General features: G+C 46.8%; 1 protein-coding gene and 1 long non-coding RNA gene across 2 annotated transcripts in view; one reads left to right on the forward strand and one right to left on the reverse strand.

Moving 5' to 3' along the window:
• Positions 1-888: 888 nt before the first annotated feature.
• On the reverse strand, positions 889-13,773 carry PSMD7 (proteasome 26S subunit, non-ATPase 7). Its single transcript, XM_075939766.2, has 7 exons — positions 13,580-13,773; positions 10,672-10,763; positions 8,991-9,083; positions 5,688-5,785; positions 4,293-4,373; positions 2,841-2,932; positions 889-1,924 (listed from the first exon to the last, which is right to left on the reverse strand). The coding sequence occupies exons 1-7, from the start codon at positions 13,651-13,653 to the stop codon at positions 1,486-1,488; spliced, it is 969 nt and encodes a 322-aa protein (XP_075795881.1). The 5' UTR covers positions 13,654-13,773; the 3' UTR covers positions 889-1,485.
• Positions 13,774-13,899: 126 nt separating this feature from the next.
• LOC149523754 (uncharacterized) overlaps positions 13,900-14,922 on the forward strand; it is a 63,588-nt gene continuing 62,565 nt past the window's right edge. Inside the window, exon 1 of the long non-coding RNA XR_016350556.1 lies at positions 13,900-14,111. This is a non-coding gene — a long non-coding RNA (uncharacterized LOC149523754). The remainder of the gene's footprint in view (positions 14,112-14,922) is intronic.

Genomic DNA, 14,922 nt, shown 5'->3' on the forward strand with positions numbered 1-14,922 from the left:
GCACGTTCATGTTGCTATGGCAACAGGACCCGTGAGGGAGGCAAACTAAATGCAGCACGTGCAGGGACTGCAATGCCACGGTGTGGAAGTCAGAACGCTCAGAGGAAACGGTTATGCTGTCTGACAGGATGCCGGAACAAAGGCTTCCTCGGCTCTCCATCATAGCCAAGGGAAAGTGTGTAATTGGCCAGAACTTCCTTCTGTTCAGCCAGATTCAAAGTCGGGCTTATACAGGCTCCTCTATTGCCACAGACCTGGGAACACCAGCCCATCACCATCTTTCAGACACGGGACTCCTGGAGCCTTCAGTTCCACGCATAGAATGCGCCTGCAGGAGCGGAGCCAGTGCCCCTCTCTAACAGGGAGTTCTACAGCTGCACTTCCACACAAGGGCTCGGAGCTGCGCGTGGCCAGCATACTGCCTGCCCCGCTGCCTCGTCACTAAGCAAACAGGGTAGTGGGAGCCACCAGCCCCTTTGAAGAGCTCGGTGGAAGAGTCGACTCCAAACAGACGAGCTCCCTTATGTCACAATTAACTTGCAGTGTCTTGCAGACTCCAGCCAAGACGGAATGTTACTGTCCTAGCCTCCAGTGCCCTGGGTTAGGCAGGGGCTCTATTGTCCTGGGCACTACATAGGTGCTGTAACTGGCCCAGAGAGCTTTGTGCTAACTGGCAGCACGGCACCGCCAGAACATGGGCACCAACTGAGCTCTACTTTTCTTAGCACCAAGGGCACAAACCCTCCTTATCTTCATAGGCTACAGTCTGTGCTCCCATCCTGTTCAGCCTCCTCCCTCCTGAACAATGTTGTATCCTCAGTTCCTCACCCCAGCACTCAAAATCAGCGCCTGCTTAGCTCTTGAGATTAAAAATGACCAGAAGTCAGATTTACAAACCAAACCATTTAATCATCTCTTGGAAGTAAACTGTAGAGGAGGCCAAGCTCAGATCTTCTGGGCAAGAGGCTGGGCAGGTAAATTCGGCCACTGTGCAGGGCCCTCAAAGCAGAGATCAGGAACGACAGCAGAATAGCAAGGAGCAGCAGGGCCATGCATACAGGTTAGCAGCTTTACATACTATGTGGTAGCAACCCCAAGTAGCCCTAACTCATAAGGGAAGGAGCCAGTCAAGCGTGTTGGGACAAGATTTTCCTGGCAGGGGATGACTCACACTGTGCTTCACCTCTGCTTGCTCCTTCTTCCCTTCACAGTGCTGAGGACGGAACTGACAGGGGCCTTCCCTCCCCGTAGTAGGACTGCCTGCTCCTTATTATAGCTGCTAGTTTGTGTGGACCAATCCTCTCATCCCCGTCTATCCAGCTGTCTGCCTGTATGATGTCAGGGCAAAGGCAACTGATCTGAAAGTGCCTCCCAAGACAGGCAAGAACTGAGAACTCTGATCACTTTGACAAGTGAAAAGAACCTCCTAGCAGCAGAGTGATTTAGTTTACAAGATTTTAATTTACAAATAAAAAACTACACTTTTCATTTTTTCTCTTTTTTCTCCTCTTTCTTGCCATCACCTTTCTCTTTGTCTTTCTCCTTCTCATCTTTCCTCTCCTTTTTGCTCTCCTCCTTCTCCTGACCTTCCTTCTTCTCTGCATCTCTGTTGGCAATCTTGTTGTTGATGAGGTTGTGTAGGGCAACCACAGACCGGATAAGAGAAGCCAAGTAGACCACCACCATCTGGTCATTGGTCTTCAGGTAAAAGGCCTTCACAAACTCCTGCAGGTTGACATCTGGCAGGAGGTTGAAGACATCCTGAAGCTGGTAGATGATCTGGTGATTGATGGGGAGTTTGCCCATGGCCACTTTTTCTAGGTAGCTCCTGATATCCAGAAGCTTGGAGTTCAGTCCCTTCAAACCATGGACTTGGTTTGTGATGCGCTGGGACAGAGTGCCCACTGTTGTGTCTTTAATATCTCTACAATACGCAAAACAGGAAGGAAAAGCCTGAATATTATTTTACATGCATGCATTCATTTCTGAGCTAGAAAGAGCTATAAAAGGCGCCGTTGAAGGGTAGATGAACGAACATTTTACAAAACCCTTCACAGCAAAGATTCAGAAAAAAATGGACTTACATTGGGTGCATTAGACACCTCTAACATCGATGTGATAACCGTTACCACATGTTCTCTATGGACTGAGTATTTATTAGGAATACTAGTCAGATGGTTAGAGGAGACAAAGAGAGGACTCCTGGGTTCTATAAGAGGCTGTCACCCACCCTGCAGACTTGGGCAAGTTACATCTACAGATTACACAGCTGTAAAATGGGCATCGTCGCTGATTTTCACCATAGCGGCCTTGTGAGACCTAACTGTTCACTGAAGGGTCTCAGACTGCTTTACAAATATAAAGACCGAAAGCAAGCCAGAGCAAAACCACCCGCAGTGACCATGTGTAAATGATGCTTTTCCGCTCTTTATGAGTCTTAGTAGATGAAAGGTATGCTTTCTCTGCCCCAGATAATTTTATTCTCTTTCTGGTAGGAAGCCATTGCTGTCACAGTATCAATATGAACATCATTATAAAATGGAAGGCTTCCTGATCTCTAAAGCATGACACTACATTGTTCTGAAGTATCTCCATTTACCTGATGAGTTCAAGGAGCAAGGTGAAACTGAAGTTTTATTCATTTTTTTTAATAGTCACAAAGTCAAACATTTCCCTAAATATGAGTTGAGCAGATTCCAATTATGCCATATTGCTGAATTAGTTTGTTTAAGTGTTTCAGGCTCTTGTTTCTTGTGTCATATCCCTGGGTAAGGAGTTGTTAGACTGAGCTGCCATTCCACCCTTGATGAAAAGGATTTTAATTACAAATAAGTTTTTACCGTAACAAGTGTTCAACACCAACTTCCTCTGCTTCCTCAGCTCCAATTTCACTGGTCACGTGTTCAAAAGTCTTGGAGGTTGGCGTTCCATCCTTTGTTGGGATACAAGAATAGGAAGGTGATGAAGTTAGAAATAGAGAACAGATGCTGCCAAACCTGGAATTGAAGTGGTTTAGGCATCTGAACAGTAGAATTGCTCCAGTGAAATTTCAAAGCAAGAAGATGTATTAGAAAGCACTGTACACTCTATCCAGAGATAAGTGTGGCCTGCTGGGATGAACAAGTGCGACGTGTGATAAGAATAGGATCAGAATAGCCAGTGATAAGATGGGATAGGAGAGCTCCACATAGTGCTCAGGTATGGTGAATAAAAGTTTGTAACAGAATCCTCAAAGTGGGTTAACTAAGATTATGGGGTTTTCAGTAGGGACAGTAAGAACCTGATATTCTTTAAGTGACTCTAGAAAACTGGCTAGAAATGCCACTAGAAGTCAGTAAAGGAGGAGGCCGTCACCCAAGCAATAACTATAATTATACAATAAGGTGCTTTAACTTGTTGCCTAATTTCTCTTTGCAAGACTATGTACTGGAGTGTTTGTGTGCTACTCAATGTCATGGGGACTATTTTATTTGAAGATGGGCCTTAGTTAGAGACTTGCATTAGTTTGGTTGTACCATGCTCCAGGCTCAGTAGAGACCAACAGCTGTAAGAAGAGGAGTTCACAAAATCAGAAAAAAAAACCCTCTAATAGATTTAAGATTGGGAAAATTGAACAGTTCTCTCCACCATGGGCCTCAGACAGATAGTGACAGACCAGGTTTAAAAAAAAAAAAATCTGGATTCTGATTTTAAAACCATCAAAATTACATTGGGATGAGAAGTCTCCACTGATTGTAACTGGTGACAGGTAAGTAATTAACAAAGATAATAAAGTCAAAACTCGTGCAATTATGACTAAGCTGGTGAAGATGAAGTTTGTGATTAATCAAACTATTGCTGCAACAAGCTGACATGCATCAATTGTATCATGAATGCATGCTCCATCCTGCCTCTATTCCCATGGGTGTGGACAATCAGTAAACGAGGAGTGTTCTAAACCTATACAGCTTGCTGAATCTCCAAGAACCTGCAGAGCTCTGTGGTTCAAGTAGGGAAGAAACTGCTTCTCAGTGCTGGGAGAATGGCTAATTTTGGTTTAATACACTGAAATGTACAGTGGGGGTTCAAACGCTGGTTTAGCAGGTTTAACTTGAAAGGTATAAAAACCCTGGCTAGCAGATGCAATGGTCTCTACTGAACTGAAAAAGGCAAATGGATGTAGTGGAAAGGGTATCCTAATGGACAAAGCAACATGCTTTAATGTATCTATTAGTTAGAGCATCCCCTTTTCCTTTTATAGGAAATCCCACAAAAGTCTGAAAGAGACAAATACTGAAATGATGAACACTCACATCATGAACTTCTTCAACTGAAATATAGGCTTCTGTTGGCAGGCCCAGGTCCTTTGGTTTTACATCAATAATTACCAACACCTAGTGGAGAAACATATATTAGACAAAATCTACGCAAGAACCAGAGGAAACAGATTGTGGCCAACTATTAATTCTCTAGCAATGACAAGTTTGCTATTCAATCAAAGAGTTTTCTAACCACAAGCAGGGGAAAAGCATCTGCCACTGTTTCAAGGGAAACTGATCAGCATGCTCTGTTCATTTTACAGTGACCTAAACGGGACTGACACATGGTCGGATTACCGAATATGTCGGATGATACAGACTCCACTGTAGAGAGCAACGGAACAGCTGATGCCACTTCTGCCGGGGACGAAGTCCCCGCAGACCAGCATCAGCTGTTCCACTGCTCTCTAGGAGCAGCTGCTGCTGCTGCCACCGCCGCCTGGACGCTTCCAAGCAGGAGCGACAGCAGCAGCAGCTTCTCCTAGAGAGCAACCGGGCAGCAAGCGGGGGCGTTCTCTCGGCCCGCGCTGTATCTGACCCTGCAGCTCCCGGAGACAAAGTCCCCGGGAGCTGCAGGGTCGGATAAAGTGGAGTGTGGGATTACCGGGTGTCTGTTAATCCGGACTCCACAGTACCATACATTATCTTAGAATCATAGAACACTAGAACTGGAAGGGACCTCGAGAAGTCATCGAGTCCAGTCCCCTGCCCTGGGAACCATCTAGACCAGGCATGTCCAAAGTCCGGCCCGCGGGCCAATTGCGGCCCGTGTTCCGGTTTAATATGGCCCCACAGGTAATTTGGCAATATCTATCTTTTAAGGCCCCCAACGAATCCATATGTATTGAGATGAATACATTGTAAAATCTCAGTTAATGTCAGTTGGTCTAAATCAGTTATAAATATATTTGGACACAACATGTATACTTGGTGTTATGTTCCTGTTCATATTTTTTGAACTTAAAAGTTGACAGACAACCTTTATTACCAATAATATGTAATGTACTTTACAATGTTCCTGACATATATTTCAGCTTCCTGGATTTTTCTTTCATCTGGCATTCAGATATGAAAGGCAGAGTGATTTAACACCTGTTTAGATTTGTCATCCATGTGACTAAATGAAAAGTATGCCGTTTGCAATAAACTTTGCATAAAATAGTTAATTTGCATTTAATTTTAATGGTTCAAAGAATGTCAGGCAAAATGGTCGGCCCTCACGCTTGTTCACTTCATCAAATCTGGCCCTCTTTGAAAAAAGTTTGGATTCCCCTGATCTAGACCATCCCTGATGTCTATCTTACGACATTTCATGTCATTACTGCGCATTGCAGAGGGAGCTGGAAGGGACTGCACATCCCCAGAAGCTCCATAAACAGCATTACTTACAGAATTAGGACAATATCTCTTCATTAGTTCATTGATGGCAATGTCATTTTTGTGCAGCTTGGGGCCTGTGTGGTACCAACCAACAATTCTTTCCCTGGCTGGGAAAAACAAAAACAATTCATTAGAATAGTCAGAATCTGAGTGACACACTCCTAAAGACAGGAAAAGAGTTCATATGAGCACTCAAATCCATGTACTGCCTGATGATGGTCTGTGCCCCAAATTCCCAAAGGACTTTTAGGAGAACTCCCACTTCTGCTTTTCAGACACCAGTAAAGGCCTAAATGTTCTGAGAATTAAACTTGTTGCTGTACTATGTGCTCTTCCACCTCAGATCTGTGCTGCTGGAAGGCAGTTGAGGAAAGGGAAATGAAGGTGATGACTGAGGGCACACGAAGGCTGGGAGCTGACATATTTAGATTCAAAATTCGCTGGTGAATCTGGAGAAAGGCTTCACAGGAAAGTATTTGCTAAAAATGATTTTTGTGGCCAGGGACTTCACCAATAATTGCACGAGATAGATTAAATGGAGCATTATATCACTGGACAGCCTCAGGGAGCTATTTGTGTGTCACTCCAGGCAACCAAACCATGGTAGCGCTATCCAGCCAGGAGAAGCTTTAACAAGAAAGAAGCATCTTTGGTCATTAAACTGAGGCTTTGGAAGACACTTCACAGAAAACAACTTTAAATCACTAACAATGCAAAGATTACTCTAGCAACAGGCTGTGACTGACTTCAGCACCCTTACAATACAGAAGCAAATCAACATCCCCAAGGCAGAGAGGTTCATTTTTATTAGCAATGCTTTGATGTGCACCCTGGAGCAGACAGGAAACCAAAGGTGTTCAAAGCACAGGTGTAGTATCCTATGCTGTTCCACTTCCTTAAACAGATGATCTGCCAGACTCTGCTCTAGTCTAAAGCTCCTGACTGGTCTCAAAAGGTAGCTCCCCAGACAGAACACACTACCTACTGATGGTCACATATTTTACACCCCTCACCAGCTCTGAATGGTCACTGAATCAGAGCTGCTTTATGCAATATGACACTTCCAAGCAGATGGGCTTTAGGGATTTCTTAGGGAACAATGTGTTTGACATTCTATTGCACAAAAATTCAAACAAGAAGCTGTATGATCTAGGGATGCTAAATTGCAAACAATCAGCTAATTGAGCAGTTGATGGAATTTTCATCGACTAGTCGATAAGGGGGAAGGCACTCGCCACCCCTGTTGCGGCTCTGCAAGTTAAACGTAGTAGGAACTGGGCAGCAGCCCGGCTCCTACTAAATTTAAAATGCAGAGCTGCAGGGGTCTTGGAGGCGGCTCTTGCCAGCCCCGGAAGCTACCTCAGCTGAGGCTCTGCACTTTAAATGTAGTAAGAGCCCACATTTACTACATTTAAAGTGCAGAGGTACAGTGGGGATAGCTTTCGGAGCTGGCGCAAGCCAGGACTAAGCAGTCCCGGCTCACCCCAGCTCCACTACGGCTCTGCCTGCCCAGTCCCCCTCCCTCTCACACCTTGGAGTTAGGGAGAACTGGCTTTTAAACCGGCTCGCCCCAGCACCTGCTTCTCCCCACCCTTGCTGCTTCTGACACAGTCAACGGCTGTGTCTACACTGGGCCATTTATTCCGGAAAATCAGCCGCTTTTCCGGAATAAGCTGCGAGCTGTCTACACTGGCCCTTGAATTTCCGGAAAAGCAACGATGCTCTACTGTACAAAATCAGCCACTATTCCGGAAAAACTATTCTGCTCCCGCTCGGGCATAAGTCCTTATTCCGGAACACTGTTCCGGAAAAGGGCCAGTGTAGACAGCCCAGTAGTCTTTTCCGGAAAAGTGCGTCTACATTGGCCACAGACGCTTTTCCGGAAAAAGGGCTTTTCTGGAAAAGCAGCCTGCCAATGTAGATGCGCCTTTTCCAGAAAAACTGAAAACGGAATAGTACTCCGTTTTAAGCATTTCTGGAAAGTCATGCCAGTGTAGACAGAGCCAACTAGTACACTACTCCCTTACATCCCTAGTATGATCTGCACTACTTTCAGACTCAAAACACTTAAGGAATCATAACAACATTAGCAGTCTAAGAGTTTTTTTCAAGGGCTGAGAATGTCCACTGGGAATTACCATATCTTTTCCAGATTCAGCCTCTATAATCTTATAAAGGAAAGACAAGTGAGACCTTTCTTAACAAAACCAAATAAAACAGTTCATCTGGGTTTGTAATTCAGATATCTGCACTTATATGAGGGAAAGGTGACAAAGAGAAAGGACATTCTGGTAGAAGGGATCACAGTAGCAGGGTCTGAATTTCTTATTACAGGCAGTCCCTGACTTACGCAGATCCGACTTATGTCGGATCCGCACTTACGAACGGGTCTCTCTCGCCCCGGAGCTCGCAGGCAGCGGTCCCACCCAGAGCGCAGCGGTCCCGCCACCTCGACCTCCGGGGCAAGAAAAGCTGCTCCGGGTGCCCCTGGTCTGCCGGGGACCATCTCCAACAGACCAGGGACACCTGGAGCAAAGCCGGGGAGGCGGAGGGGTCCCACGCCTCTGAGGCTTTGCTCTGAGGCTTTGCTCCCGGTGTCCCTGGTCTGCTGGAGACGGTCCCCAGCAGACCAGGGACACCGGGAGCAAAGCCGGGGAGGTGGAGGGTCCCGCGCCTCTGAGGCTTTGCTCTGAGGCTTTGCTCCCGGTGTCCCTGGTCTGCTGGAGACGGTCCCCAGCAGACCAGGGACACCCGGAGCAAAGCCGGGGAGGCGGAGGGGTGCCGCGCCTCTGAGGCTTTGCCAGAGCAAAGCCGGGGAGGCGCGGCACCCCGCCGGCTTTGCTCCCCGTGTCCCTGGTCTGCTGGGGGGCGGTGGGGTCGCAGCTATTGCGCCCCCCCCCCCCCCCAGCAGACCAGGCTTTTGTTGTGGACCCTGGGGTAGAGCAGCTGGGGTGCTGCCGGGTTGGTCCTGCAGGGACCTACCTGGCAGCCCAGCTGTTCTGTCCCAGGCTCGAGATTCAGCCGCTGTTGAAACTGATCAGTGGCTGATTCCAGGAAGCTGGGGGCAGAGCAATTCTGCCTTCAGCTTCCTGTAGTCAGCCCCCGGTCAGTTTCAGCAGCAGCGGCTGAATCTGGAGCCAGTTCCGACTTACATACAAATTCAACTTAAGAACAAACCTATAGTCCCTATCTTGTACGTAACCCGGGGACTGCCTGTATTCAATCTCCAAGAATTGTCACCTCAGTTTTTGGAAGTACAGAGCTACTAGGAGACACAGAGAGAGAGTTTTCAGGCAAATATCAATCACTCACCATTGACTTTTTTAAACATTCCATACATGTTCTCCAGATAATCATGGTCTAGAAACCACACAGAGTCATCTTTATCATCCTCATCAAAAGGGACTGGAAACAAAACAAAGTTAGTTCACTATTTAGTAGATCAACTTCTAGTCTGAAAACTTCTGCAGAAAAATCAGATTTTTTTTTCAGTGAGTTCTTACCTACAGGTGAAAAAAGTAATTTTGCTCAATTTTGCTCGTATACAACTATTCTGTTATGCTGTGGTGCAGATATAGTTGTATAACTGCAGCAAGATTAGCTGATTATTTCAAAGTGGTTTTCTGATAGTTACTGAATTAGTTTTAGAATTGAACAAGGAAAACAAAAACAATTGAGCTATTCTGGGCAAACAACATCTGCAAAGTGTTCAGGAGCATGCAAGGAACATTTCAGTGTATGAACAATTTAACCAAAATTGGTGAGTAAGGGTTTCTAATAAATAAAACTATGGGCTCCAATAGATCACTCTAGGGCAGCAGTTCCCAACCTTTTTCAGCTGGGGACCCATTTTGACAATTCAGGAAGACTTGGTGACCCAGGGTGATTCAAAAACACAGGGAAGTGGAGGGGCAGAGCCACCTGGGGAGACACTTGGTGACCCTTTTGAAATGTAATGGTGACCCATATTTGGGTGGTGACCCATAGGCTGGGAAACCTGCCTAGCCATTTGGGTCAAAAGAGATTTGAATAATAAACTATTTTGGTTGTAAGCTATATTCCATTCTATTAGTGTAGTTTTGCATTAAGACAAAACTACAATTCTATGAAGTCTGTTTAAAAAGTACAGCATGCATATGGCATTTTCTTGAGCAAAGAACTAGTTTGTTTTATTAGTTACATTATGGATAATAGGCTACAAGTTTACTTCTGAGCAATGGGTTTTAATTAATATGAATACAAAAAAATGTCCAATTATAAAATTCTACTTTTGGCAGCCCTGCAGTTTAAGTGACCAAACTGCTTTGCCACCCTCACAACTCTGCATAAATAACCCCAGGATTTGGCTACATTGTTGTTCCCAGATTTTCAGGCTGGAGTGAACAAGGATGATTCCACTTTATCAATAAATAGCAGATGAATAAGAGGCGATGAGAGAAAACAAAAAGTCAGAACAGGCCATGCAGATATTGATTTTACCACTGTACAAAACCAGAATACAAACTCAAGGGGCAATTATTTTAAATAGTGCATAAAAAGTACTTTTCACTGTATCTGCGGAATTATCATGGGATATTCTTTAAAAAAAAAGGTACCTTTCAAATAAACATTAGACCTCTATGTGAATAAGAAACATCTGCAATGACACTAGCTAGGTAACAATCCAAGAATCCTCATAGCCCAAGGTCATAAAATGGTCACAAACCAGAAAGAAATCTTCCCTCTCCAAGAACACCATACAATTGCTGCTTTAAGAGTTTTATAGTTGCCTCTGAGCATTCAGCATTGGATACTGATTCAGGTAAAAGGGCAGGAGGAGACTGATGGAACCGGATTTCTTTTGCAACATTTCCAAACACAGATACCATATCTTTGTGAGAACTTATAAATGGGAAGAACTGATGATGTGCCAGGATGGTGCAAAACAATATTTGGCAGTTTTGCTGCTAGCTAACTTAATAGGTGGTAAACAGATTAGGACACCCAAACTTACCTGCAAAACTGTTGGAAACGTCTAATATTTTCTTCTGCCAAGAGCCCAGCAACACTCCAACAACTCGCTTTTGATTTCCAACTTTTCCTATTCTAAATGGAAAAGGCTGTCATAGTTTGTACTAAAGGAACACAAAATATCTGATACTTAAAATAAAACACTAACAGTTCAAATGAATTAGTTGTGTCATCTGACTTTTTAAAGTTAGAAGATAAACTGCATGTGGTTCTGGGGTAGGGAGGAGGGAGACGAACAGGGTAATATGTTCCTTGTCATTACACAAGCATAATATCTAAAGAAGTTGTTACAGTGCACTCTAATCCAGGCACTAAATCTGTAATTTATCATCTGATGTGAAAAATGCACTAGATGTTTCCATATAGCTAATGGATGGAGATTACTGTGTCATAAAATAGAGGACTTTTCCTGCATTTGTTCTTCAAATCAAGCTGTAAGAAGTACAGTAAACTTTCAACTTTGTTCACTATCACCCCTAGTTCACTTTTACAAAAGTATATTTTTCCTCTGCTATTTTATGTTGCCTTGAAGTAAAAGATTTTTTACATTAAGAGTGCTTGCCAGTTGGTGCAATTAATTTTAGGCACACTGAGTGTACATTGCACTAGATGTTTAGAGGAATAGAACTTATTCTCTGCGGAGTGAATTGTAGCTTTAAGGGAAAAATCTGTTTAAACCAAATGAAAAATGCCATGTTTTCAATATGCAGAGAGTATACATACTACATTTAAAACCTAAATCAGTTATGGCTAATAAAATGGTATTTACAACTTGTTAACCAATTTCACAGTATTTGACTATCACTTTAACTTTGGTCTTAATTGTTCTTGCTTATGGGAAAAACAAATTTATTTGGGAATATCATGTCCTTTAATGCAAACAAACTCATCGGTAATACCCAACATGACAAATCATAACTCTCACTACATCACATTAATACTGTTCAAATATCTTATAGCCCAAAATTAGATGAAGTCATCACTCCTAAAAGTGTGGCTATCGCAGTCCATTCATGCAGCATTAGGATATTATAGGTGCATTTTATTGATGCAAGGTAATTCCACTTGCTAATGTTGGGCTTGTTTTTTTGTTTTGGTTTGGTTTTTTGGTATACAGTTCTGTACACATGCAGGTCCCTTCCCTGAATTGACTAAGTTAAACATGAGCTCCAAGATTTTCAGAATTGTATGATGCATAAAAATATACATTTAACTGATTGCATAATTTGGAAGCACAAGTTACCATAACTGCATGAGCATCCTGGAAACTGTCCAGTCAGATGGTTTAGTTAATTGTTCATTTATGCTCACAACTGCAGCAACAGGCCATATCCAAAATCTGAATATCTGGTACTGACTTTCCCATTTATGAAGTTATCTAGACTACTCCTCTCACTTCTGAGGAATTCTACCTTTCTGATACACACAGTCAGAATGTCAACCTACTGAAGCAAAAGCTTCACAGGTTTTCTGAGATGCTTATTCTGGGTTTTACTGATTAATGAGATACATAAACAGTACAAAGCTTAAAGCTTTGTCTGAGTAACTGCTTATTAAAAGGCTACATACACTCAGTAATATTTACTTTAAAGAGCAGTTTGGGATCTTTAGGGATGGAAGACTCATGACATAAAATGTAAAACTAAGACCAAAATAAGGACGCAATAGTGTAGTCGATTAACCGATAAGTAAAAGCTTATAAGTTAATGCTATAGACTACACGCATTTCTTACACTCCCCGCCCCGGCCAGGACATTTTTTTAGCAGGCTGGTCAGCTGTCCAGCTCAGTCTTGGCTTGAGATGGTTCCGGGACCTATCCCTGCTGTGGCTCTGCATTTAAAGCGCATTAGGAGTTGGGCAGGCAGACAGTCCAGCTCACGCCAGGTCCAGGAGCTCATACTCACTCACCCTCCCCCCCCCACAAGGGCTGCTGCCAACCTATGCTGCTGCCACTTTATCAGAGGGAACAGCACAGCGTGGCAGGTTTTTAAACTGGCTCCCCTTCCAGACCAGCTCTTGCCTGGCACCCCGCACTACTGACTCTGACACAGAGGCAGCAGCACAGAGTGGCAGGGGACTCCTTGGGAGTGAGGTGCACTGGCTGCTGGCCCCACCCCCGGGACTATAGAATAGTCGACTAACCGATAGGAATTCATGAGGTTACTTGACTATTCAATTAACCGATATTTAACATCCTTAGCCCAAAGACTGCAGTAACTCTCTTGTATGAGGGTGAGGGCCATTACTGCAGAATACTTGTGTGCACTGAGGTATAAGGTCGACAGCTCATTCCTCAGCACTGTCAGGATGTAGCTATGAATTGCTCAGACCCTTAACAGCAAACCTCAGCTCTGCAGGTCCCAAGTTTTTAATACAGTAACCAGTTCCTATGGTCTTCATATCATACAGACCAGCCCCAGCAGGCACAGGGAGGTTTTTGGGGGAGCAAGAGAGCAGAGCACAGTTGCAGAGAAGCGTCATGGATGCCTAAATCCTACACAGGAGTCACTGCAAACCCTGAGGCCCTATTTTAACAATCCCGTATAGAAAGGTCAGGCCTGAAAACAAGCACTGCACCAGCCAGGTTCTCCTCACTGCCCCCCACCCCCCACCCCGGGCCACCCATTCCTCTCCCTTCCCCCACCCCTCTCCTTTCCCTCGCCCCCCCATTCCTCCCTCCCTCTCCCCCGCCCCCCACCTCCCCTTCCCCCGCCCCCCACCCCCCCTCCCTCCCCCCCCATTCCTCCCCTTCCCCCACCCCTCTCCCTTCCCCCGCCCCCCACCCCCTCCTTTCCCTCAGGCCCCCCGACCGGCCCCCCCAGGTCCCCCGGCCACGTTCACGCCGCCGCCCGGCCCAGGCCCCGCTCGTGACTCAGCGGCCGGGCCTCACCTGTTGAAATGATCCACCACGCTGAGCAGCACCAGCGGGTGAACCACCACCCGCTCCACCGCCAGCTCCGGCATCGCGCCTGCCTCGGCCCGGCCCCGCCGCGCTGCGCACCGGCCCCTCACACCAGCACCAGGCCCGGCGCCTCAGCTGCCGCCCGCCTGCCTGCCCGCAGTGCCGCCGCTCCCAGCGTGCACCGCTCGGGGTGGAGCCTGCGCCTGCGCCTGCGCCGCGCCATCTTGGGAAGGGCGGCAGGCGGGCGTGATGGCCGCCATCTTGGAAAGGTCACCGGAAGCACCGCCCCGCTCGCTAAAACGCCGCCGCCATCTTGGAAAGGTCCGGCCTGTGGGCCCCCGCCTCTGCCCAGAGAGCACGTCGTCGCCATCTTGAGAGGGTCAGTCGGGCGCGAAACGCCTCAGGCGCGAGAGGCCCTGCCGAGCTCGCGACGGGCGGGGAGCAGGCACGCGCCTGACAGGAATCGTCTCCCGCCTCCCGCGCGGAGTCACAGCCCCCGTTCTCCGCTGCGGCACGAATGGTAACGCTCCCCCCCCTCCCCGGCTCTCCCACACGCCCCCGCCTCTGGTCTGAGCGCGGGCCTCCAGCGGGCTCGCCCCGTCGCCTGGCCCGGGTCCGGCCCTCTCGGTCGCGGGCCCCCGGCGCCGAAGGGCTCAGGGCTGGCGAGATGCCAGGGAGGGGTTGGCTTCACCTCCCCCCCCCGCTCCTGAGCCCGGTACAGGCCAAGCCCCCCCCCGTTTGTTGAAGTGCCCCAAGACTGTGCTACCTTGTGCCCCGTCCTTGGGCTGCTGAGAGGCCCGGGAGGGGCACGTGCGGCGTCCTGCTTAGCAGGTAACATTTGGCAGGGCCGCGGGGGCAGGGCTACCCAGCACGAGCGCAAGTCGGGGGGGGGGGATAGCCCAGTGGTTTGCGCTTTGGCCTGCTGAGCCCAGGGGTGTGAGCTCAATCCTCAAGGAGCCCATTGGGGCAATCATCTGTCAGGGATGGCGCTTGGTCCTGCTGCGAAGGCAGGGACTGGACTCAGTGAGCTGTCAGGGTCCCTTCCAGCCCTAGGAGATAGGCCATCTCCATTCATTTAAATATAGCTCTGCTGGAGTGCACCTCTGCACGCTTCTGCTAGCAGCCTCCTTCAGCATGGTGCAGTGTTTCTTAAACCAAGGAGCACCAAACAATATTTTTGTCCTTATGAGGAACACCAAGGATTTTTGGGTGATCAAAAAAAAAAAAAAAAAAGGTCAGGGGGGAAGTTATTGAGGAAAAAAAGGGTCAGGCAAAACTTAGTGAGAAAAAAAGGTTGCCTGCCCCTTTAAGGGCAGCCATTCTGAGTTCTG

Source organism: Pelodiscus sinensis, chromosome 12 (genome assembly GCF_052426305.1).
Source record: "Pelodiscus sinensis isolate ZL-2025 chromosome 12, ASM5242630v1, whole genome shotgun sequence".
Lineage (NCBI taxonomy): Eukaryota > Metazoa > Chordata > Testudines > Trionychidae > Pelodiscus > Pelodiscus sinensis.

What these genes read in the sequence shown, in the direction of transcription:
- PSMD7 (XM_075939766.2), bottom strand. Translation starts at nt 13,653, where the DNA reads ATGCCGGAGCTGGCGGTGGAGCGGGTGGTGGTTCACCCGCTGGTGCTG. An exon ending in AATGTTTAAAAAAGTCAATG is followed by an intron (nt 5,786 to 8,990) that starts GTGAGTGATTGA and finishes TGTTTTTCCCAG; the next exon opens with CCAGGGAAAGAATTGTTGGT. An exon ending in GGTGTTGAACACTTGTTACG is followed by an intron (nt 1,925 to 2,840) that starts GTAAAAACTTAT and finishes TGCGTATTGTAG; the next exon opens with AGATATTAAAGACACAACAG.